Source organism: Neoarius graeffei, chromosome 16, assembly GCF_027579695.1.
Source record: "Neoarius graeffei isolate fNeoGra1 chromosome 16, fNeoGra1.pri, whole genome shotgun sequence".
In the NCBI taxonomy this organism is placed as follows: Eukaryota; Metazoa; Chordata; class Actinopteri; order Siluriformes; family Ariidae; genus Neoarius; species Neoarius graeffei.
Genome location: NC_083584.1, coordinates 61264950 through 61291350, shown reverse-complemented (window position 1 = coordinate 61291350; position 26401 = coordinate 61264950). Strand labels below are relative to the sequence as shown.

The 26401-nt window shown below is 40.9% G+C and overlaps 1 protein-coding gene across 1 annotated transcript in view; it reads right to left on the bottom strand.

Moving 5' to 3' along the window:
* Nucleotides 1–319: 319 nt before the first annotated feature.
* gria4a (glutamate receptor, ionotropic, AMPA 4a) overlaps nt 320–26401 on the bottom strand; it is a 126608-nt gene continuing 100526 nt past the window's right edge. The window contains exons 12-16 of the mRNA XM_060942197.1: nt 20154–20352; nt 12759–13006; nt 3798–3912; nt 488–766; nt 320–372 (exon numbers count right to left, since the gene is read on the bottom strand). Of these exons, the coding sequence (XP_060798180.1) occupies nt 491–766; nt 3798–3912; nt 12759–13006; nt 20154–20352 (838 nt within the window). The 3' untranslated portion in view covers nt 320–372; nt 488–490. The remainder of the gene's footprint in view (nt 373–487; nt 767–3797; nt 3913–12758; nt 13007–20153; nt 20353–26401) is intronic.

The window sequence follows — 26401 nt, the reverse complement described above, 5'->3', positions numbered from 1 at the left end:
TCTTCTGGGTATTTTCTTAGTGGGTGGTGTTTCAGTTATGATGTCATGACATTAAGGCGTCAAGAAATTAAGAAATCCTGTCGATGCATCGTCTCCGCCAGTTTTCCTGCAGACGCACCGTCTCAGTGTTTGTTTACATGTTTTTGTGCTCCTTTACAATCCGTTTAAGGAGCTCTTTCGTAGTCCGGTTGAGCAGGAAGTATGGCGTCATCAGCAGAAGGAATGTGACGTAAGGCACAGCGTGAGGTTTTTTGGTTGCTATGGGAACTCCATGGCACGGGTGGGGCCGGAATCCATAAAGGTGGTCCCTTTTCCCACGTGGTTGACAGCCGGGCCTTAAGGAGTCTCTCACGGCTTAGGTGAAGGCGAACTCTAGAGGAGGAAGGTGGACGAGAGGTGGAGTCAGAACTGTGACATCATCAACACAAGAAGAGATGGCTCAAGAGGTGGTTAGTAAAACTATTGAGGGAGAATCACTAACTCTTACCCCCTAGATCTTTATACCATCTGAGCCGTACACATTGTACCCTTCTCTATAGGTTGCTAAGTTCTGGATACTCGGGCTCGGGCTTGGTACCGGACTGAAGTTCAGCTCGGCTGATTCTGCTTGTTTCTGCTTCCACTCGTCTGCCCGTTTCTTCTCTTCAGCTTTTGATTTGTAGCAGAACTCGACAAGCGCCACCAGCATGGCGAGGCCAAGCCCGCCCACCAGGATGTAGAATACGCCCGCTACGTTGCTCAGGCTCAGTGCCTGAGAGCTCTTATCCTGAGAGTGTCCCACGAACACGGAGGGAGAGAGAGAAAAGACGAGTGTCAGGGATGTGTTCTGAAGGGTATACTTTTTCTTTTACATAGACTTATTACATCAAGTCTACATTACACTACAGTAATTACCATTTCAACTAATTAGCTAATTAAGTAAGTATGCCAGATTGTTTTAATTCACCAATTATGGGCTCTGTCACTCTAAATAGTTCATAATTCAAATGATTTGTATTTATCTGATGTAGCAATACAAACATATATTATGTGTTTTGTTGGTTAATTAACGTCGTAATTGGGTAATGAAGTCCAAAATGCTTAATATGACAAAACTGTAACTCGTGATACAGCAATACAGCCAGTTTGAGGTTTACATGGTTTTGTTTATCAAGCAATGTTTTACAGTGTCTTGCAAAAGTATTCATCCCCCTTGGTGTTTGTCCTGTTTTGTCGCATTACAAGCTGGAATTAAAATGGATTTTTGGAGGGTTAGCACCATTTGATTTACACAACATGCCTACAATTTTATAGGTACACATTGTTGTTTTATTGTGACACAAACAATAAGATGAAAAAACAGAAATCTGGAGTGTGCATAAATATTCACCCCTTTTGCATGAAACCCCAAAATTAGAGCTGGTCCAACCAATTCACTTCATAAGTCATATAATTAGTTGATTAAGATCCACCTGTGTGCAATCAAAGTGTCACATGATCTGTCACATGATGTCCAACCAATTCACTTCATAAGTCACATAATTAGTTGATTAAGATCCACCTGTGTGCAATCAAAGTGTCACATGATCTGTCACATGATGTCTGTATAAATCAACCTGTTCTGGAAGGACCCTGACTCTGCAACACGACTAAGAAAGCAACATGAAAACCAAGGAGCCTCCAAACAGGTCAGAGACAAAGTTGTGGAGAAGTATAGATCAGGGTTGGGTTATAAAAAATATCCCAAACTTTGAATATCCCACGGAGCACCATTAAATCTATTATAGCAAAATGGAAAGAATATGGCACCACTACAAACCTGACAAGAGAAGGCCGCCCACCAAAACTCACAGACCGGGCAACAAGGGCATTAATCAGAGATGCAACAAAAACACCAAAGAGAACACTGAAGGAGCTGCAAAGATCCACAGCGGAGATGGGAGGATCTGTCCATAGGACCACTTTAAGCCATACACTCCACAGAGTGGGGCTTTATGGAAGAGTGGCCAGAAAAAAGTCACTGCTTAAGAAAACACGTTTGGAGTTTGCCCAACAGCATGTGGCAGACTTCCCAAACACATGGAAGAAGAGCCTTTGGTCAAATGAGACTAAAATTGATCTTTTTGGCCATCATGGGAAATGCCATGTGCGGCGCAAACCCAACACCCTGAGAACACCATTCCTACAGTGAAGCATGGTGGTGGCTGCATCATGATGTGGGGATGTTTTTCATTTGCAGGGACAGGAAAGCTGGTCAGGACTGAAGGAAAGATGGATGGCACTAAATACAGGGCAATTCTGGAGGAAAACCTGTTTGAATCAGCCAGAGGTTTGAGACTGGGACGAAGGTTCACCTTCCAGCAGGACAGTGACCCTAAACATACTGCTAAAGCTACACTGGAGTGGTTTAAAGGGAAACATTTAAATGTCTTGGAATGGCCTAATCAAAGCCCAGACCTTAATCCAATTGAGAATCTGTGGCATAACTTGAAGATTGCTGTACACCAACACAACCCATCTAACTTGAAGGAGTTGGAGCAGTTTTGCCTTGAGGAATGGGCAAAAATCCCAGTGGCTAGATGTGCTAAGCTAATGGAGACACTCCCCAAGAGACTTGCAGGTGTAATTGCAGCAAAAGGTGGCTCTACAAAGTATTGACTTTAGGGGGTGAATACCTATGTACACTTCAGATTTCTGCCTTTTCATCTTAATTATTATTTGTGTCACAATAAAACAACAATTTTCACCTTTAAAGTGGTAGGCATGTTGTGTAAATCAAATGGTGCTAACCCTCCAAAAATCCATTTTAATTCCAGCTTGTAATGTGATAAAACAGGACAAGCATCAAGGGGGATGAATACTTTTGCAAGACACTGTAATTAGCAAATTAACTCTATCCCCTAAGTGCAAGGATGCGGGGCAAATGTAATACTCTGATTTAATGAAATATTACAGTATATCGGTCTTTCAACAAAACAATAATCCATGCTACAGTTACACGTATGAATACAATACACATATTTGACTGATTTCCGATGAAATTTAACCTTCATCGATTTTATTTTTCTGAACAAATTTTATTGATTTTGTTTTAATCTGATATTCAAGTTCACTGTTAGGCTACCGACAGTACAATAAAACATTTTATATGTTTTGTATGATGTTATTAGTCAAGTCACACTTTGATTGGCCGACTGACTATACTGTCCATGCAGGTAATTATTACGGACAGAATAACGCAACTTCAAATTAAAAGTTGTAGAAATTAGTTTCATGTTTTTAGTCGCTATTTAATAACATTTGTACAGTACAGGATGTTTTATCGCTGAAAAGAATAGTTGTAATATTTTTCCCCCATTAAAAAAAACAAAACAAAAAAAAACAACCCTAGTCAGCTGGTGATGTCATAATGGGCGTTACAGGAGCCAACCAACCAGCAGCTTCACCTCACACATTATTATTATTATTATTATTATTATTATTATTATTATTATTATTATTTCCTCTTTCCAAAATTCTGTTTAAAAAAACTTCAATTTTTTTATTCTTAATTTTGCCTTATTTTTATCCCCCAACTCTTGTCTTTTTTCATTTAATTATCCTTATTTTTCTTTGATTGATTTCACGCCTTCATTTTTTTCTTCTATCGATCCTTCTCTTTTTCTTCTCATGATTTTTCTTTCTTGTTAAAAATTATTTTCTTTTTTAGCTTTCTTTCTTCTCTTAAGTATATTATTTCCCTCAGGATATCATTATCTAGATCATATATTTTTTAAAAATAAATATATTTTTTGTTTCTTGTGGTCGCAGAGACTGACCTTACTTCCTGAGTCCTTGGGTCCACACTCGCCCTTATCGTACCACCACTTGTTTTTCAGTTTGTCTAAGACTCCTGCTTCACTCAGTTTCAATACTGCGAGGTTTACTGGGGTTCTTCACCGGGGGAATAACATAAATAACATCACACGCCATGTTATCTTATGTTATTAGACACAACAGGACACACAAACAGGAAGTGACAGAGCGACAGTTGCACAGTACACGTGTGCAAGGCTTAAATAAGACTGTGTGTGTGTTAACATGTGTGTGTGTGTACATGTCAAGTTATACGGTTTCCCCGTATTTTGTACGGGAAAATGCAATTTTTTGGCTAATACGGCGTACACCGATTTTCATACGGGAAAATTACATTTTGTATCAGAGATTTTTTCCGTTACTCCGAGAAAATTTTCTTAGCATCCACCATTTATTTTTTCAAACATGCATGCACAATGAAACGGAAACATTTTCGATTTATGTGGTTTTATAGTTGCACATAGTTTTCTCGGTCATTTAAGTCCATCGGCTCGGACTGCCCAGACTTCTGTGACGGCTGCAGAAGTTATGTTCTGCCAATTTCTCGTGGAACACAACATCCCCCTGACTGTGGCAGACCATTTTTCGCAGCTAGTGAAAAAAATGTTTCCTGATTCAAAGACTGCACTGGTGTTTTGTTTTTTTTTTAATTAAAAATTGTACTGTTTGCATGTAGGAAAGCTTCCTCCATTATCATGATAATTTCGGGAGGCGATACTGGGAGTCGCCATTTATACAACAGCAACTGTAGTTACCCAGCGATTTCTGGTTTCGCTTCCCTAAACATTTTAATTGCTGATAGACATTATATGTAGACACGGATGACCAACACTCGTTACTACCATCAGTCGTCAGTAAACTGGAAAAGTATTGAATGAAGAGTAATGGTGGTAACGACCGTTGGTAACCCGTCTCTAAAATGTGTAGTAGGGGATGAAAGCAATTTAACACCATCTACATGTTTGCCATGCTCTGATTTTCTTTTATTGACCAGGAAAATAATAGATGTACACTACCGTTCAAAAGTTTGGGGTCACTTTGAAATGTCCTTATTTTTGAAAGAAAAGCACTGTTCTTTTCAATGAAGATCACTTTAAACTAATCAGAAATCCACTCTATACATTGCTAATGTGGTAAATGACTATTCTAGCTGCAAATGTCTGGTTTCTGGTGCAATATCTCCATAGGTGTATAGAGGCCCATTTCCAGCAACTCTCACTCCAGTGTTCTAATGGTACAATGTGTTTGCTCATTGCCTCAGAAGGCTAATGGATGATTAGAAAACCCTTGTACAATCATGTTAGCACAGCTGAAAACAGTTGAGCTCTTTAGAGAAGCTATAAAACTGACCTTCCTTTGAGCAGATTGAGTTTCTGGAGCATCACATTTGTGGGGTCGATTAAATGCTCAAAATGGCCAGAAAAAGGTCTTGACTATATTTTCTATTCATTTTACAACTTATGGTGGTAAATAAAAGTGTGACTTTTCATGGAAAACACAAAATTGTCTGAGTGACCCCAAACTTTTGAACGGTAGTGTAGATTGGGGAAACGTCTTCGATGTAAAAACTGCTCTGGGTGTTGTCAGGTTTCCAATGCTGAAACGACTTTTTACTGCTTTGCTGTGCCTCCCACAGAGCAATGCAGACAGTGAGAGGGCTTTTTCATTGGTTAGGAAAATTCATACTGAGGACAGAAAAAATCTGGCTGCACACACATGAACTGCATATCTGCAAATTAAAATGAACTGTGATGAGGAGCTACAACTGCCACCCAAGCAGTGATATTATAGCTAGTGCCGAATCTGCAACATCTTTGTACAGCAAAGAACACTCCGAAAAGGAATAAGATTTAAATTCTTGTTATAAATTACTGGGAAGATTTTCAGTTTAACTTCATAATTTATTAATATTTTCACTTATCCTTGTTTACATAATATACTTGATGTGGTTCAGTCATCTTTAGTCGGATCGAACACTGCTTGTGGTGTCAACACTTTTTTCTCAAATGGAACTTTTACTAACCTTCATTTACTGTTTGACATGATTATATATAATTTATTACATGTAACCTACTATTTTAATTAACATACCTACTTAGTACTGCTGTTATATTTCAAGTAATTTTCTTTGGTGGAATGTACCGTAATATTGTAGGTGATGTCAACACTTGTCAAATAGAACTTTGTGTAATTTTTATGAACTATTTAATATTAATACATTTTATTTGCAAAATTACACCAATAATTCTGGTATTACTGATACAATGTATATTAAATAATTAAGTTTATAGTTCAGTCATTCTCTTTAGTGGATAATTGTTTACTTGACTGTACATATAGTCCTTTTTAATTCAGTTGTTTTCTCTGGGATCTAAAATGTCTTTTATTCAGTCCATGCTTATTTGATCCCTTTAACTTGGTGCAGTGTGATAAATATGCCTATTACAATAGGAGTGTATAATGTGGAATAAAACAATCGGTGCTTTGAATTATATATTGGAATTTCTCGTGTATAAGGGCTCATGGGCGTATGTAAGGGAAAAGTACAGATTTTGGAAGGGTGTGGGTAACTAAAGGTTGACATGTATGTATATAAGGGTTGTTTAGTCAGAGCTACAGACGTGTGTGTGTGTGTAACTTCGCTCTGTCACTGTGTAAAAGGCACATTCTGCCATGTTAGAGAAATTAACAGCTCAGTCCTCATCGTATTAATTTATTTCCTAATATTTTATAGCCCCTGTTTTGTTTTAGGAAACAAATGGAAGCTCATTTATGCAAAGTGTCATTATGTGAAATGTTAGTCTGAGTAATTTACCAACACATCTCAGAAGAATGTTGATATTCCCAGTTGTTTTGTCGAGTTTTCACTTCACACTGCCTGTATCTGTATATATAGTTGGTTAAATTGGCTAAATACTGCATGTGGTAGCTGTTCATCAGCGCCCCCTTTAGGCTGGAGGCTGAACGGCGAACACTTCTCATTCTGATTTTGTGCGAGTGTGCGTGTTATGTTGTCGTCATGGCAGAAGTCTCTTTTACGTGACGTTTTATTCCGTCAGCGCTCGTTTTGGGCGCAAAACGGTGGCTAACCTTAGCGTCTCCGCCCCCGCTGCCACACTCGCCTTTGTCGTACCACCATTTATTTTTCAATTTGTCCAACAGGCCTTGTTCATTCAGCTTTAGCACAGCCAGGTTCACAGCGTTTCTTCAGTTACACACACATTAACACCACACACACACACACACACACACACACACACACACACACACACACACACACACACACACACACACACGGTGGGAGGGAGAATCAGGGGACACTTACAGCATGGGACAGGAGAAAGAGAGGGACGATGGGAGAAAGTCAGAAAAGTAGGAAAGATCAGAATAGATAGAAAACAGAATGGAAGAATTGGAGGAAGAGGAGGAAAATGGAGACAGAGAGAGTGAAGATGAAAGAGGAATGAGAGTGATATAAGACAGGAGAGAGGGAGAGGACAAGAGGAGAAAAGACGAGCAAGGGGAGGAATAGAAAAAGGAAAAAGATGGGAGGAAGCTCGGTTAGTCAAAACCGTAGTAGCTCTTACATCCATTTCTCTCTCTCTCTCTCTCTCTCTCTCTCTCTCTCTCCATCCTCAGTTCAGAAACACATTCATCATCAGTTACTGAACAGCTGAAAGAACAGAAAGTGAAGTGGAACTGAATACAGATCAAGGCTGTGTCCCAAATGCCTGTTTCGGATAGAAGTGTGCTTACGAGAGCAAGTGACTGGGACGGTTCACATACAAGACCGCTAGCTAGTTGGCTAATTGGGAGTTGGCATACCGACTGTATGCAAGGCATTAAAATAGCGAATACGCTTAAATAACACTTATTTATGACAAGACGTACTAGTAAGAACACTAACTTATAATGAGTCCTAGCGTTTGGGACAGAGCCTAAAGGTTGACAGTAAAACCACAGCCTGATCGCCCTGGTGGAATGAAGAGAAAGACAGAGAGACAGACAGATTTCCCTCTTCAGCACAGAATGATGCTATGAGGATGTTACTGAGTCGGAGGAGTGATGACCTCACAGGTCAAAGGTCAGACTGAAGGTTTACAAACAGTTTATTGTTTTATCTGTAAAGGTTGAAGGTCACGGAGCTCAGAAATTGAGTTTAACGCCTGGTGTCACTGAGATATAATGGAATCATCAAAGTATAACACACACACACACACACACACACACACACACACACACACACACAAGTTCTGTTTGTTATATAGGACTGTGCGACACTGTGAGTTCTCATATTTTGTTTTCTGAAGGCAGTGTAGTTCCTTCCAGCACCAAGTACCTTGAGATAGAACAACTTATATTTATAATGGGAAAAAAACCGACAACATCCAAGAACTATTTAAAAAAAAAGTAAATCTCAGTTTCTGTGTCTCTTTTGTTTGCAAAACCACATCATATCACTGCTGAATTCTAATACATTATCTTTTCTCTAGCAACATCCAATATAAATATAAGCCTCATAGAGCGGCGGCTACAATTATCGACAGTCCATAATTATCGACACCTTTTCAGATTTACCAATAAAAAACAATTGTACAAAGGTGAGTTTCAGTTCCAACAGTTATTATTGGTTAATTAATCAACTGGAAGACCCGCCTCGCCCTTTAATCTTGTCGTCTGATGATGCAGCTCGTTACCTGAGATGGAATTTTTTTTAGCTTGATCAGCAATTTGATGAAAACCCGGACGTTATCATCGCAGGTAAGCATGGTGGAAAGATCATGGACATGTTTTTACTGATCAAATTCACCGATATTTCATGAACTCCTTGTCGAAACCTACTTTGTTTCTGACTCTTTCATTTGACAGTCGCCATTTTGTATCTAAACGCGCGTTTGAGAAGTCACGTGAGGTGTCGATAATAGTGATCACTTTCACCGGTGTCCACCATTATCGACACGCTGTGGAATTAAGGGACATTTACAACTGTTATGGATCGATGGGAGGAAAACGCCATTCACCAGCAATCTGCTAGGTAAAGGATGGTTTTACCCATTTCGCAAGAGGCATCCAGAGATAACAGAAGTCTGCAACTTCTTGGGAAAGAACAAGCCTCCATCAGTTTTGAAATTCTTCATGGTTGGTACGAGGGCCTTAATTCATTTTTAGAGAAGGAGGTACGGGATTTTCAGAATCTTATTAAGAATCCCAGGTGCATTTTCAATGCAGACGAGAGTGGATTTCCTGTTTGCATTACAAGTAATTGGGTGTTAACGTCTGTATCCTCACAACATGTGTGCCAAGTTGTTTCCAACACAAAGTGTCAAATCACAGTTATGGCATGCTTCAACGCCTTAGAGGATTACTTGCCTTCTTTAATTGTCTTCCCTGGCCGGAGATTCAGTAATATAGGATTGTCGGATTTCCCAGAAGCCATTTATGGTCATACTGACAGTGCTTGGATGTACGGTGATTTGTTATTTGAATTTCTGAAGCATTTTGTCAAGTTTTTGAAGGAGAAACACGTTCGGTTTCCTGTCATTCTCTTTGTTGATGGACATTCCACTCACATCTCCCTTCCTACAGCAGAATTTTGCGCTGCAAATGGAGTCATTCTCTACTGTCTCCTGCCCAATGCCACTCACATCTTGCAGGCTTGCGACATCAGATTGTTTTTTTTTTTGTTTTGTTTTGTTTAAATAAATAATCACCTGGATGTCGATAATTGTGGAATGGTGTCGATAACTGCGGACAAGGGTGTTGATAATCGCGGAACAGTGTCATGTGATCTGATACACTAAGTAACCGGGAATCAACTTTTTTTTTTCCAGTGGAAGTTTGAGTAATTATTCATGCACAATTTACGTATTGAAAGTCTTTTCTACTTCTGCAACGCCAACTCTAATCAGCGACAGTTTACTTCAATGTACAGAGGACCCTTTGTATGGAATAGTCTAAAAAAAACCAATTACAAAACAGTACGTCTCTTCCACTTTTCAAGAAGCAACTGATAAAGGAAATCTTGAATAACCTAACGACTAAATTACACTGATCTATCTTTCCAAATCCTTGTTATCAATTACAGTGGGGCAAAAAAGTATTTAGTCAGTCACCAATTGTGCAAGTTCTCCCACTTAAAAAGATGAGAGAGGCCTGTAATTTTCATCATAGGTACACTTCAACTATGAGAGACAAAATGAGAAAAAAAAATCCAGAAAATCACATTGTCTGATTTTTAAAGAATTTATTTGCAAATTATGGTGGAAAATAAGTATTTGGTCAATAACAAAAGTTCATCTCAATACTTTGTTATATACCCTTTGTTGGCAAAGACAGAGGTCAAACGTTTTCTGTAAGTCTTCACAAGGTTTTCACACACTGTTGCTGGTATTTTGGCCCATTCCTCCATGCAGATCTCCTCTAGAGCAGTGATGTTTTGGGGCTGTCGCTGGGCAACACGGACTTTCAACTCCCTCCAAAGATTTTCTATGGGGTTGAGATCTGGAGACTGGCTAGGCCACTCCAGGACCTTGAAATGCTTCTTACGAAGCCACTCCTTCGTTGCCCGGGCGGTGTGTTTGGGATCATTGTCATGCTGAAAGACCCAGCCACGTTTCATCTTCAATGCCCTTGCTGATGGAAGGAGGTTTTCACTCAAAATCTCACGATATATGGCCCCATTCATTCTTTCCTTTACACGGATCAGTCGTCCTGGTCCCTTTGCAGAAAAACAGCCCCAAAGCATGATGTTTCCACCCCCATGCTTCACAGTAGGTATGGTGTTCTTTGGATGCAACTCAGCATTCTTTCTCCTCCAAACACGACAAGTTGAGTTTTTACCAAAAAGTTCTATTTTGGTTTTATCTGACCATATGAGATTCTCCCAATCCTCTTCTGGATCATCCAAATGCTCTCTAGCAAACTTCAGACGGGCCTGGACATGTACTGGCTTAAGCAGGGGGACACGTCTGGCACTGCAGGATTTGAGTCCCTGGCGGCGTAGTGTGTTACTGATGGTAGCCTTTGTTACTTTGGTCCCAGCTCTCTGCAGGTCATTCACTAGGTCCCCCCGTGTGGTTCTGGGATTTCTGCTCACCGTTCATGTGATCATTTTGACCCCACAGGGTGAGATCTTGCGTGGAGCCCCAAATCGAGGGAGATTATCAGTGGTCTTGTATGTCTTCCATTTTCTAATAATTGCTCCCACAGTTGATTTCTTCACACCAAGCTGCTTACCTATTGCAGATTCAGTCTTCCCAGCCTGGTGCAGGTCTACAATTTTGTTTCTGGTGTCCTTTGACAGCTCTTTGGTCTTGGCCATAGTGGAGTTTGGAGTGTGACTGTTTGAGGTTGTGGACAGGTGTCTTTTATACTGATAACGAGTTCAAACAGGTGCCATTAATACAGGTAACGAGTGGAGGACAGAGGAGCCTCTTAAAGAAGTTGTTACAGGTCTGTGAGAGCCAGAAATCTTGCTTGTTTGTAGGTGACCAAATACTTATTTTACCGAGGAATTTACCAATTAATTCATTAAAAATCCTACAATGTGATTTCCTGGATTCTTTCCCCCCATTCTGTCTCTCATAGTTGAAGTGTACCTATGATGAAAATTACAGGCCTCTCTCATCTTTTTAAGTGGGAGAACTTGCACAATTGGTGGCTGACTAAATACTTTTTTGCCCCACTGTAATTGTTCATAATTGACAATGTTTTCATGTTTAATATTAGATTTGTTCAGTAAGTCGATCTTTAGCTTCACCCTATCATTTTACTTAGCAAATCGATGTCATTATTGTTATTTTACCATGTTTTCATGTATTTGCTTGAAGCAAATTGTATGTTTGTTTTTCCTGGCTATCTAGCTGATCAATTACTTTAATTATTAAGTTTTTTTTTTTTAACTTTATGCTTTATATAAGCTGACCCTAATATTGTCATTTTTATTTTAACAAAAAGAAACCCTCGAAAAACCACCAGGCTTCAGGCCTCCCCTGCAGGTCTTGTATTTGTTATATTTTGTTAAGCCAATTTTGTTCTTGTATGTGCAATAAACAAAACAATAAAAAAAAAAACAATAAACGGCCAAAAGATCGTTAAGGTGTCGATAATTGTAGCCACCACTCTAATACACATATTTGAAAGGTGATTTGTTTAACGAGCTATTTATGTCATGTTTATAGAACTCCAGTGTCAGCGCTTTTCAACCTGCCAGTAAGGGTTCGTCCATGGGAAAGAATTGACGATAGAGGTTTTTGGTTTCAATTTGTAGTTTCTCTGTAACAGGACAAGCTATAAAACACCGCGCGACATGCTGTTACAGGAAAATATTTCTGATTCTTTGATACTAAAAGTTTTATTAAATCTTAAGTTCTTGACTCCCAATCTGAATGGCATTATTGTCTATTCACCACCAGAGAGCGCTGTCACTACACCTTACTTACTATACAGCAACATTAATCATATTGATTACGCCGCAAGCACAGACAGAACCAGAGAGAGAGAGAGAGAGAGAGAGAGAGAGAGAGAGAAATGGGTAGCAGTAGTCTTGGTTTTGGTTTTGTAAAGAAAACTGCACTATGCACGCATGCGTACAACATCCCTGAACTGAACGAATGACCTTTGACCCTGTTTGTCAGTCAGACAGCAAAACAGACAGACAGAGAAAAAAAGACAGGCTGTGTTATTAAGGAGTCAGATAACGAAGTGGGCGGGGCTAGGATGATGTTAGGCAAGGTGGGCTAGGACACAATAACAAGAAAAGAAAGTCCGTGATTGGTTAGTGTTGTTATGCTGTGATTATAGCAGCGTTTAACCAGATGGCTAAGAGAGAGAGAGAGAGAGAGAGAGAGAGGGCAGGGCCACCAGGGTGGGTGGAATACTATAACAGCTTTGTGATTGGCTGGATGTTATAATACTCCACCCACCTTAGCTGCGAGCCCTTGGGTGTAGCGATGCCGTAGCCTTTGGAGTCAAGGTTCCCTCCAACCTTCATGGTGTCGCACGGTTTCCTTTGCTCTGTGTACTCATTCATGGTGGATTCCAGGAGGAACGCGTACTTTCCCTTCGACCTGCGCACCCGGGACACGCCCTCCACAGTCGTCTTCGTGAACACGGACGGCTCAGCCGACTTCATGTACGACCACATCTTCTCATACACCGCAATCTTAGACCTCTAGGGGGCAACAGACAGGGGCTACAGGTTAATTACAATAAAACAAGGTGTTGTTATAATTCAGCGATCATCAACAGATGGATCATGGTCCTGATATGGACGTAGCAAAGTATTTCCGCAGATTAAAAAAAAAATACCCTTGCAACATTTGAAATCAAACTGGCTGAAGTTCAACAACTTGTTTTTGTTTTTTTTAAATGTGAGCAACCATTCTGGGTTCTGGATCAGATCTGATGTTGTGGGTTGCTGCAACCAATCATGTACGTTTATGCAAATTACTTTGCTGAAGGTAGCTCTTTGAGAAAAGGAAGTGTTTACACAGACTTTTATAGATTTTATAGATTTAAGCACTCTGAACTACTTTGCTACCATAACAACAAAACGCTGATAAATATCATTCAGATTAAATGCTAAATGAGGATAAATTGACTTCTGGTTGTGTCTGAACACTGCGTTGTGTTGTATTTTTCATAGTTTTAAAAGCAATGTAGACATATCACTTCAAGAAATAAGGCAATAAAAGTGCTACTGTTTAATGATTGTATATATGAGTGGACAACAAGGCACGGTTCTCTCCCATTGGGTGAAAATTAGGAGTCACCATCTTGCAAAAATCGGAGCCAGAGCATGCTCAGTAGATACAGCTATGCAGGAAGTGGGTCTCCATCTCGCCCGCTCACATTAGTGATGGACAGATGAGTGTGCATTCTGATGTCACATGAATTACAACTTAAAACGGCACATATTAATTAATACAGTATGTCAAATTAGCATTGAAATATACTGTATATGAATACGTCTGGGCGGCACGGTGGTGTAGTGGTTAGCGCTGTCGCCTCACAGCAAGAAGGTCTGGGTTCGAGCCCCGTGGCCGGTGAGGGCCTTTCTGTGTGGAGTTTGCATGTTCTCCCCGTGTCCGCGTGGGTTTCCTCCGGGTGCTCCGGTTTCCCCCACAGTCCAAAGACATGCAGGTTAGGTTAACTGGTGACTCTAAATTGACCGTAGGTGTGAATGTGAGTGTGAATGGTTGTCTGTGTCTATGTGTCAGCCCTGTGATGACCTGGCGACTTGTCCAGGGTGTACCCCGCCTTTCGCCCGTAGTCAGCTGGGATAGGCTCCAGCTTGCCTACGACCCTGTAGAACAGGATAAAGCAACTAGAGATAATGAGATGAGATGAGATGACTACGTCTCATGTATACGAGACGTGTTTTGTACTATTAATGCCTTCAGAAATCTGCAGAAGTCACATGACACCATCTAGAAGATAGAACATAACATTGCTAATTACACACTAACAAGATATCCTGATCAATACATGATCAATAGTTTGTACAATGAGAGCATTTAATAATTTATCATCACTAATAACTAATTTATTAGACATGTTCACACAATTTAGCCCCTATTATCAACTAATATTGTTGGTGAATAAAGTAATTCATGGTAAATAAACCATTTGCAAGCATCTAATTTGGGCTTTAATTCACAAAGACTTTAATTAACCCCTAATGTGTGTCCCTTAACACACAAAATGCTATATTTTATTTTATGCTCAATTTAGTGTCTTGCAAAAGTATTCATCCCCCTTGGTGTTTGTCCTGTTTTGTCGCATTACAAACTGGAATTAAAATGGATTTTTGGAGGGTTAGCACCATTTGATTTACACAACATGCCTACCACTTTAAAGGTGAAATTGTTTTTTCTTTTTTATTGTGACACAAACAATAATTAAGATGAAAAAACAGAAATCTGGAGTGTGCATAAGTATTCACCCCCTTTTGTATGAAACCCCTAAATAAGAGCTGGTCCAACCAATTCACTTCATCTCATCTCATCTCATCTCATTATCTCTAGCCGCTTTATCCTTCTACAGGGTCGCAGGCAAGCTGGAGCCTATCCCAGCTGACTACGGGCGAAAGGCGGGGTACACCCTGGACAAGTCGCCAGGTCATCACAGGGCTGACACATAGACACAGACAACCATTCACACTCACATTCACACCTACGGTCAATTTAGAGTCACCAGTTAACCTAACCTGCATGTCTTTGGACTGTGGGGGAAACCGGAGCACCCGGAGGAAACCCACGCGGACACGGGGAGAACATGCAAACTCCACACAGAAAGGCCCTCGCCGGCCCCGGGGCTCGAACCCAGGACCTTCTTGCTGTGAGGCGACAGCGCTAACCACTACACCACCGTGCCGCCCAATTCACTTCATAAGTCACATAATTAGTTGATTAAGATCCACCTGTGTGCAATCAAAGTGTCACATGATCTGTCACATGATGTCTGTATAAATCAACCTGTTCTGGAAGGACCCTGACTCTGCAACACTACTAAGCAAGCAACATGAGAACCAAGGAGCCTCCAAACAGGTCAGAGTCAAACACTGTAAAAAATTATTTGTTGTTTTAACTTAAAAAAGTTAGTGCAAGGGTTGCCTTAAGGGCTGCCTTAAAATTTTGAGTTCACTGAAATTAATATAGTAAGTTCACAACAATTTAACTTACTATGTGAATTCCAGTGAACTCAAAATTTTAAGGCAGCCCTTGCACTAACTTTTTTAAGTTAAAACAACAAATATTTTTTTTACAGTGAAGTTGTGGAGAAGTATAAATCAGGGTTGGGTTATAAAAAATATCCCAAACTTTGAATATCCCAGGGAGCACCATTAAATCCATTATAGCGAAATGGAAAGAACATGGCACCACTACAAAACTGACAAGAGAAGGCCACCCACCAAAACTCACAGACCGGGCAAGGAGGGCATTAATCAGAAATACAACAAAGCCATCATTTGTCTTTGTTGTGTAAATCAAATGGTGCCAACCCCCACAAAATCCATTTTAATTCCAGCTTGTAATGCGACAAAACAGGACAAACACCAAGGGGGATGAATACTTTTGCAAGGCACCATAGATAACATTCCCGAAAATATTATTACTGCAAAGAAATTAAAATTCTTCTCCTCATTCTCATTATCTGTAGCCGCTTTATCCTGTTCTACAGGGTCGCAGGCAAGCTGGAGCCTATCCCAGCTGACTACGGGCGAAAGGCGGGGTACACCCTGGACAAGTCGCCAGGTCATCACAGGGCTGACACATACTGTAGACACAGACAACCATTCACACTCACATTCACACCTATGGTCAATTTAGAGTCACCAGTTAACCTAACCTGCATGTCTTTGGACTGTGGGGGAAACCGGAGCACCCGGAGGAAACCCATGCGGACACGGGGAGAACATGCAAACTCCGCACAGAAAGGCCCTCGCCGGCCACGGGGCTCGAACCCGGACCTTCTTGCTGTGAGGCGACAGCGCTAACCACTACACCACCGTGCCACCTAAAATTCTTCTTAAATATTGATTAAAAAAATCAAAACCAAAAGCAAAACAATTAATGTTTCCTTTAGGTTTTAATTACACTCATTAACAAAGGTTTATTTTCATGCAAATTTTTCATATTTTGCCAAAATATTTGTTTTGTTTTTGTTAACACAACTAACGCAATCTGTATGCAGTTATAACACTGCCGGTGTGTGTAGATTTCCCTTACTGCATTGTTATTGATGTATGTATTAATGGATGTTGGAGAGTATGCCATGAAATGTGCACTTTTCTGAGTGCTTTGTGTGTGTGTGTGTGTGTGTGTGTGTGTGTGTGTGTGTGTGTGTGTGTTTGTTTGTGCGTGTGAGAGAGATGGATATGCGTGTGTTGCAGAAGGTCATTTATCCTGCTGTCTTTGAGTTTCAGTCTTTTCACACTCCATAAGACACAACACATTCTTTATCTCCACTGTGAACACCATACCAGTGTGTGTGAGGGGGTGTATGTAATGGGTGTGTGTGGTGTGTGTGTGTAGTGGACCGTGACGGGCAGAAACCCCATAATCATGTCAGTCACGTCCAGGCTGCGGCTCTGCGGCAATGGCCTTAAATAAAACATCACACACACACACAAACAACAAATACTGCACAGAGTGTGTATTCTACATAGTCTTCATTACTCTGTCTCTCTCTTGCTCTCTCTTCATTCTCATGTGATGTAGGCCTTCTGTTCATTTCCTGTTTCCTGCTTCCTGGGTTCCTCTTGTTCCATCTCTCCCCTGACCACGACCCCTCATCACTGTCACCACCTGTCCTGAGTTATTATTCTCACTGTTGTTTTTCTAATTTCTCTCATTCTAGGCTGCCAGAGTGGTTTTTCAGAACTAATGGAGTATACCTGTTTGCTGGCTTCTTTATTGAGTACCAATAGCAAAGTCATCATCTTGTGACCGTGATACCACGTGTGCAGCCTATAATAAAAGGTCCCTGCAATGACATACTCATCCTGTTTCCCATTATTGTCTTTTCATGGAGGTGAGCAAGTGGATTTCTAGATGTCGAGTGTAGCATCTTATCTTTTATTGTTATTGTTCGATATATTGCAGCGTGAGATGAGAATGTGTTGACACACATCTTGAGTAATGGGAAGTCAAGTGTTTGACTTTCACCATGGTTAAGTATCATTGTTATGAATGTTGAACTTTGTCAACTTTTTCAACTTCTTACATTTCAGGCCAATGGATGGATTAGGATGATGCACGAGAATAACACCAGAGCAAGTTTTACAGGCTCAAAGGCCACTGTCCACAAGGTATGATTTCTAGTTTCTTTCACCCCATAGAAGTGCATGACCCAAGCCAATTGGCTATACTGCCCAAGTAAGTGCAGTCACTACTAGAGAAATAGGTTCTGACTGACCTTCCGTATGATATATGTACCAGATGTGGTGCAAACAAGCAACAAACATGATTGGTTTGTAACCGTAGATCGGAAAAATGCATATTTCTACATTCCAACTGCTTTGGAGCTCAGGCACTTCCATCCATCCATCCATTATCTGTAACCGCTTATCCTATATAGGGTCATGGCAAGCTGGAGCCTATCCCAGCTGACTATGAGCGAGAGGCAGGGTACACCCTGGACAAGTCGCCAGATCATCGCAAGGCTGACACATAGAGAGAAACAACCATTCACACTCACATTCACACCTATGGTCAATTTAGAGTCACCAATTAACCTAACCTGCATGTCTTTGGACTGTGGGGGAAACCGGAGTACCTGGAGGAAACCCACATAGACACAGCGAGAACATGCAAACTCCACACAGAAAGGCCCCTGTTGGCCACTGGGCTCGAACCCAGAACCTTCTTGTTGTGCCACTCTCAGAAAATTCCTCTACTTCTTTATAAGTGGAGCAACATACCCGACCTTGTAATGCCAGAGTCTGTGTGTACTCCCCCTATCTAAATGGCTGGATGCTCCTTTACTGGTTATGACAGTTGGGGACAAGACAGACCAAAGCTCTGGGACTGAAGAGTCATTTGACAACTGAGCAGACTGTGCAGTTTATCAGCATGAATCTTGACTCAGATACCATGACAGCCTTTGTAACAAAAGATAATTTTGGACATAGGAAATTGCAAGTGGCCCGATACTGTCCATATGCACTGTCCAGTTTCTATACCTGTCAGGGATGTTGGTATCAGCAACTCTAGAAGTAGAATTGGGAATGCGACACTTCAGGCCATTTCAGCATTGTATGAAAGTCCAGTGCCTGTCAGCCACACTGCAAAGCTACATGCCAGTAGCTCTGACTGGCCACATATTCCCTTTTTTTTCAGTGTGGTATTTCCAGGAACAATTGGCAAGGTGGGCAAACAAGCTTTGGAAGTGCACAGATGCACACTTTTTGCCTTTAAAAGACTGATACAATCACTGAACATATGCTGACTGCGTTTCAGTTCATTTGCAACACCAATGGCACAGTGGAAGTCGATGTGTGTGAGAACAGACTGCCCAATGTGGTTCACTGACAGGGCAGAGATACTGTAGGGGCTTTGGGCCAGGATGTGTTGGAGCATGACTGGACAAATCTACTGCTGTATGCCTTTCCACTGCTGACATTGTCATGGGGGTGTTATATAACAGCCTACATAATGCTGATAGCCTCGTTCTGGCCGAAAAGACCTTGGTTCAGCCTGTTGTTAATGTTACTGCCAGACCCTCCATGTCCACTGCTTATTGGATCCGAGATGAAGGGGTCAGACACAGCGTTCATACTCCATAGATGTGGAAAGTTGAATGTTTTCATGATTGCAATATTGCAAAACAATGTGCATAAATGCTTCATCTTTCACTATCAACAATATTGTGAGTTTTTGCAGAATTGGCTCTTTCTTTCTTGGTCTAGCCTGAAGTGTATATGACAGCACTGTGCACCAGGGATCAATTTTCCGCTTGGCGTGCATAAGGTATAAAGCTTTATGGCCAGACAAGTTGGTGAATTGCATCCTTTATTGGTTTGTGTTAGAAACTGGTGTACAATCATGTGAACATATTGCCAAATCCAATATTCCTATCAAAAGTACTGGTCCTCTAGTCAGGTGTAGAACCAGGTTTAGATCCATCCATCCATTATCTGTAACCATTTATCCTGTGCAGGGTCGCGGGCAAGCTGGAGCCTATCCCAGCTGACTATGGGTGAGAGGCAGGGTACACCCTGGACAAGTCACCAGGTCATCACAGGGCTGATACATAGAGACATGCAACCATTCACACTCACATTCACACCTATGGTCAATTTAGAGTCGCCAGTTAACCTAACCTGCATGTCTTTGGACTGTGGGGGAAACCGGAGCACCTGGAGGAAACCCACGCGGACACGGGGAGAACATGCAAACTCCACACAGAAAGGCCCTCGCCGGCCACAGGGCTCGAACCCAGAACCTTCTTGCTGTGAGGCAACAGTGCTAACCACTACACCACCGTGCCACCCACGGTTTAGATACATTCCATTCCATTTTTCTGTTCCCCATGTTTTATGTACCATTCTCAAATAGTATTTAACACACCCTCATTCTGAAAAAAGGACACTCTGAAAAATGAGGCAAGGAGATTAAGAAAGGCGAGACAAAATGAGACTTGGGAACACATAGGGTAAGACATGGAGATGAGTAAACAATCAGTCTTCTTTGTTTCTTTCATTTCTTGTCTGTCTCTAATTTGCAGCATGACAATCCATCATCTTTAAATAGATAGCCTTGAATTGGCAGCATGTCTTACATCTGTGTAAAATGTGTATGTGTGTGTGTGTGTACCTTGAAGAATTCCTTGGTAGAGCCAGAATCGAGTGTGCCGTAGGCGATCTCAGTCTGCTTGGCAAGATCTTCTGCACTCTCGATGGGAGATACCATTCTCTCCACAGTGAGGAAAGCTGCCAGGTTCGCCGTGTATGACGAGATGATAATGAGAGTGAAGAACCACCAAACCCCGCCCACTATACGACCTGACAAAGACCTTCAGGGAAGAAGCAGACATTACATTCCAGTCAGAAAGCAGCTCTATATGTCCGCAGCCTGAATGAGGGCATCATCGTATGCATTCTACATGAGACTCTACACACTCTTGTGCATGTGTTCACATTTTTTTAATGAGATTTTATGAACCTTCTGGTATATTTCAGAAGTCGAAAAGGTGTTTATTTTGCATTGGAGCCAAAATGTTGTGGTTGTGGGATGTTTTTACTGTCATTTTATTTGCTTTCAATCATTTGTACTGTCACTGCCTTTACGTTGTCCGTATAACAGTAACAGCTGGTTGTTAGCCTCAGTCATCAGCTAGCTTGTATTTGGCGTCAACGTTTCCCAGTTGTTTAACAGTGTTCTTCCTCTCTTGAGTAATGAGAGATGTGCTTGTCTCATAGCTAAGAGACATCATTTTGTCCTTGGTATTTGTTCGCATTTATGTTCTGTGGATAAAATAATTAGCATAGCATGTAGAGTGTGATCTGTAAGCTAACGACTTCATAATTTATAAACTAGGTTATATGCAGCTAAACTTGTCAGCCACTGTGTCGAAAGGTGCGTTCAGACCGAAAGCAGTGAGAGCTTCAAAACAACCAGAAGTTGTTCGGTTTCAATGTGAGCTAGCGTCTCTCAGAGGCAAGCAGCAGCATGATTGTTGGCGGTACGGGCATCAGAATAAAGTTGAAGTCCAGGCAACTTTATAGTAATGCGCTACGATACAGTTTGGAGTCAACCAATTGGAATTTAGAAGTGCCCTGTTCTAGAGAATAACAGAGAGCACAACCATATTCATTTTGGTTCCATTCAAACCGTTCCCAAGTACAATGGAGGCGAAATTAATCATCACAGTGATGGGTTTCCTCATTATTAATGATGTGAGTATCAGGTAGATTACTCCTACCCCATGACCCCGCCTCCTGCTAGTTGTTCATTAAAGACCAAGGTTAGTATATATGAAATTATTTTTATTGAGTTTTCTCTGGTCTCCACATGATTTCAAAGTTGACTTACAGTGTATACATTCAGGAGAATCCAATGAGGTCACACATTACACATTAAACATACTAACAATTCTACAGTGTACCTAACAAAGAAGCTTAACATTTAGAATATCACTTAGAATAAACAAAAACCAAAGACAGCACAAAAATATAAGGAAAAGAAAACAAACACAAAAACAAAAAAAAGGGGGGGGGGGGGGGGTTTGCAGTGATTCCATACTATGATCATATGCAAGGTCTGAAATTGTTTTCTATAATGATCTATAAATGGTTGCCACACTTTCCAAAATTTCCTTTCTGAGCCTCCTAAGGCAATCCTTATTCTTTCTAATTTAAGATGGCCCATAACATCCACCACCCAGTGCCCATATGATGGAGGGATATCAGACTTCCAGTTCAGTAAGATGAGTCGTCTAGCTAGCATAGATGTAAATGCAATGACAACTACAGTAATTGTGAAGTTGTAAATTCAGATCCCAAATGTGCAGTCCCAAAAATACCAATCAAAGGGTCAGGGTCTATATTTTTGCTAAAGACCTGTGTGTACGTATCAAAAATCTCAGACCAAAATGTACCTAATTTAGAGCAGGACCAAAACATGTGAAATAATGTTCCTGGTGCCAGATGGCACCTAAGGCATGTTGGGTCAGTATTAGGGTATATCTTGGCAAGTCTTGCCCTTGATAAGTGGAGCCTATGGACAATCTTAAACTGCATTACACCATGTCTGATACATATAGAGGAGGAGTGTACCCTCTCCATTGCATATTGCCAATTCACATCCAAAATCTCTCTCCCTAATTCCTCTTGCCACTGCTCTTTAATATGGCTAAGTGAAGGCGTGGAGACACTTTGGAATATTTGATATAGCCTAGAGACTGATCCCCCCCAGGATGGGTCGTAATGGAGGCACTCATCAATCCAGTCTTTATTTGGCTGGGCAGGGAATGAAGGGAAGTTTTTCCTAATATAATCTCTCACCTGCAAATACCTAAAGAAATGCGTTTGCGGGATTGAATACTGTTGAACTGCCAGTTGGAAAGTTAGAAATGTGCCATTAACAAACAAATCCTCGACACAGGTCAAGCCCTTCCTACTCCATAACAGGAAGGCTGGGTCCAACATAGAAAGACCAAGGCTAGTAAACGTGCTAATAAACTGCATGTTGACATTTGACTTAGCACTTAGCAAAACACAAAATTCACACCACACAAATGGCTTTTAATTAGTTTGTTACTTTATTTCCTTGCCAAACTTGCATCATAATTGTTCATTATTTTCCTTCATTGATGGATTTCTTACCTTCACATTTAAAAGATTTCACGAGGTTAACTTATACCCTACTTGTGGTCAGTCGCTACAAAGATACCAGCTGACGCGTGTTTGCTTTGCGGCCCTTTTAAATAAAGTTTGCAAAACCAAACATGTACAGTTAGGTCCATAAATATTTGGACAGAGAACATTTTTCTAATTTTGGTTCTGTACATTACCACAATGAATTTTGAACAAAATAATTCAGATGCAGTTGAAGTTCAGACTTTCAGCTTTAATTCAGTGGGTTGAACAAAATGATTGCATAAAAACGTGAGGAACTAAAGCATTTTTTAAACACAATCCCTTCATTTCAGGGGCTCAAAAGTAATTGGACAAATTAAATAATTGTAAATAAAATGTTCATTTCTAATACTTGGTTGAAAACCCTTTGTTGGCAATGACTGCCTGAAGTCTTGAACTCATGGACATCACCAGACGCTGTGTTTCCTCCTTTTTAATGCTCTGCCAGGCCTTTACTGCAGCGGTTTTCAGCTGCTGTTTGTTTGTGGGCCTTTCTGTCTGAAGTTTAGTCTTTAACAAGTGAAATGCATGCTCAATTGGGTTGAGATCAGGTGACTGACTTGGCCATTCAAGAATATTCCACTTCTTTGCTTTAATAAACTCCTGGGTTGCTTTGGCTTTATGTTTTGGGTCATTGGCCATCTGTATTATGAAACGCTGACCAATCAGTTTGGCTGGATTTGAGCACACAGTATGTCTCTGAATACCTCAGAATTCATCCGGCTGCTTCTGTCCTGTGTCACATCATCAATAAACACTAGTGACCCAGTGCCACCGGCAGCCATGCATGCCCAAGCCATCACACTGCCTCCGCCGTGTTTTACAGATGATGTGGTACTCTTTGGATCATGAGCTGTACCACGCCTTCGCCATACTTTTTTCTTTCCATCATTCTGGTAGAGGTTGATCTTGGTTTCATCTGTCCAAAGAATGTTCTTCCAGAACTGTGCTGGCTTTTTAAGATGTTTTTTAGCAAAGTCCAATCTAGCCTTTTTATTCTTGAGGTTTATGAGTGGCTCGCACCGTGCAGTGAACCCTCTGTATTTACTTTCATACAGTCTTCTCTTTATGGTAGATTTGGATATTGATACGCCTACCTCCTGGAGAGTGTTGTTCACTTGGTTGGCTGTTGTGAAGGGGTTTCTCTTCACCATGGAAATTATTCTGCGATCATCCATCACTGTTGTCTTCTGTGGGCGTCCAGGTCTTTTTGCATTGATGAGTTCACCAGTGCTTTCTTTCTTTCTCAGGATGTACCAAACTGTAGATTTTGCCACTCCTAATAGTGTAGCAATTTCTCAGATGGGCTTTTTCTGTTTTCGCAGCTTAAGGATGGCTTGTTTCACCTGCATGGAGAGCTCCTTTGACCGCATGTTTTCTTCACAGCAAAATCTTCCAAATGCAAGCACCACACCTCAAATCAACTCCAGGCCTTTTATCTGCTTAATTGAGAATGACATAACGAAGGAATTGCCCACACCTGCCCATGAAATAGCCTTTGAGTCAATTGTCCAATTACTTTTGGTCCCTTTAAAAACAGGGTGGCACATGTTAAGGAGCTGAAACTCCTAAACCCTTCATCCAATTTTAACCCTTTGGTGACTGACCCCTTGAAAATGGTTCCTCCAGGAACGATGACGTTTCAGTTGTCAAGACAACGGAAAAACTAAAATACAAAAACAGAAAGATACGTCACAATGCTCTTGTGCACAAAACAAAATGCTCTTGTATTTGTATTTGTATTTTAGTTTTTCCGTTGTCTTGACAACTGAAACGTCATGGTTCCTGGAGGAACCATTTTCAAGGGGTCAGTCACCAAAGGGTGTGGATACCCTCAAATGAAAGCTGAAAGTCTGGCCTTTATGTCCATGTTCATTATATAATTATAACTTGAATATGTTTCAGTAAACAGGTCTCTCATCTCATTCATCTCATTATCTCTAGCCGCTTTATCCTTCTACAGGGTCGCAGGCAAGCTGGAGCCTATCCCAGCTGACTACGGGCGAAAGGCGGGGTACACCCTGGACAAGTCGCCAGGTCATCACAGGGCTGACACATAGACACAGACAACCATTCACACTCACATTCACACCTACGGTCAATTTAGAGTCACCAGTTAACCTAACCTGCATGCCTTTGGACTGTGGGGGAATCCGGAGCACCCGGAGGAAACCCACGCGGACATGGGGAGAACATGCAAACTCCACACAGAAAGGCCCTCGCCAGCCCCGGGGCTCGAACCCAGGACCTTCTTGCTGTGAGGCGACAGCGATAACCACTACACCACCGTGCTGCCCCCAGTAAACAGGTAAAAAAACAAAATTTGTGTCAGTGTCCAAATATATATGGACCTAACTGTAGCTGCCTGGTTCATCTACGTCACAGAGCATCCATGAACTTCGACTGCGTTGCTGGCAGGACCGCCACAGCGAATTTTGACACTGTTGCCACTTTTAGTCTGAAAGTTTGTTAACTGTTTTAACTTTTTTCTTTCATACATCTGTTCTTCCTTTTTACTTTTCCTCCATTTTCTTAATTGCTTTATTGTTTACTTCCATAAAACTGAGTGATTGTAGATGTTATTTCCTTTCTTTCCTCACTTCCTTCCTTTTTTTGGCCTTCTTTCATTTCTTTAATATTTCCTCCATAAATTTTCTTTCCCTTTTTCTTTTCATTCTACTATCTTGTGTTTTAAAAAAAAATTATTTCTGGTTTACATTTTTCTTCAGTATCTTCATTTCTTTTTTTAATTAGTTATCCCTTTTTTCCCCTTGGTTGCCTGCTTTCCCTCCTTACACCTTTTTGTTTTTCTCTCTTACTTCTCTTATAATTTGTCCATTTCTTTTGTCAGAGTTTTTTCCTTCATTTTTCATTTAAATAATCTTTTAAAACTTTTCTTTCTTTCTTTCTTTCTTTCTTTCTTTCTTTCTTTCTTTCTTTCTTTCTTTCTTTTCACCCTCTCTTCCTTTATTTTCTTCCTTCTTAGTCTCTACTTCCTTCTTTTTCCTCTCTCCCTCGCTCTCTCTCTGTAAATCTAATGAGGAACATCCTGCTGCCAATCTCTATTGATTTCAGTGGCTAAAATTAGAGGACACATTCTCTCTCTCTCTCTCTCTCTCTCTCTCTCTCTCCTTTGCTCTGAACAATTCTGTCTTTTATCTTTGTACATGGCTACTGTTGCTGACGCAGTGCTGAGGAATTAATCAGCAAACAAAAAAGAAATGATGAGGAAGACAGGCCAAAACAAAGCGTACATGCACGCACGCACGCACGCACTACACACACACACACACACACACACACACACACACACACACACACACACACACAGAATTACTTGGTCCTACATAAAACATCAAGGAGTTCCTCTTGAGACAAACCGAAGAACCCTTAAAGATGGTAGATGGAACATTTTCTTTTTTTTTCCTGAATGTGTATCTATGTGACTCTGGAGGGATCCACAGCTTGTTGCCAATCCAGATGTTTGATAAAATAACCGTTAAACAAACATTACATTAGCAAAGTCTAATATTTGGCTCCAGTAACACGGCTGCTGCGACTTTGTGTATCATCATAACAACGAGTGCAAAGGTGTGGCCACAGTAACTTTTTTTATACCGTTTCTATGGTAACACTGATTAACATAGATCAGAGGGTAGAACGAGATCCAAATGTCTTCCAGCTTCCTACGCACAAGCAATTCAA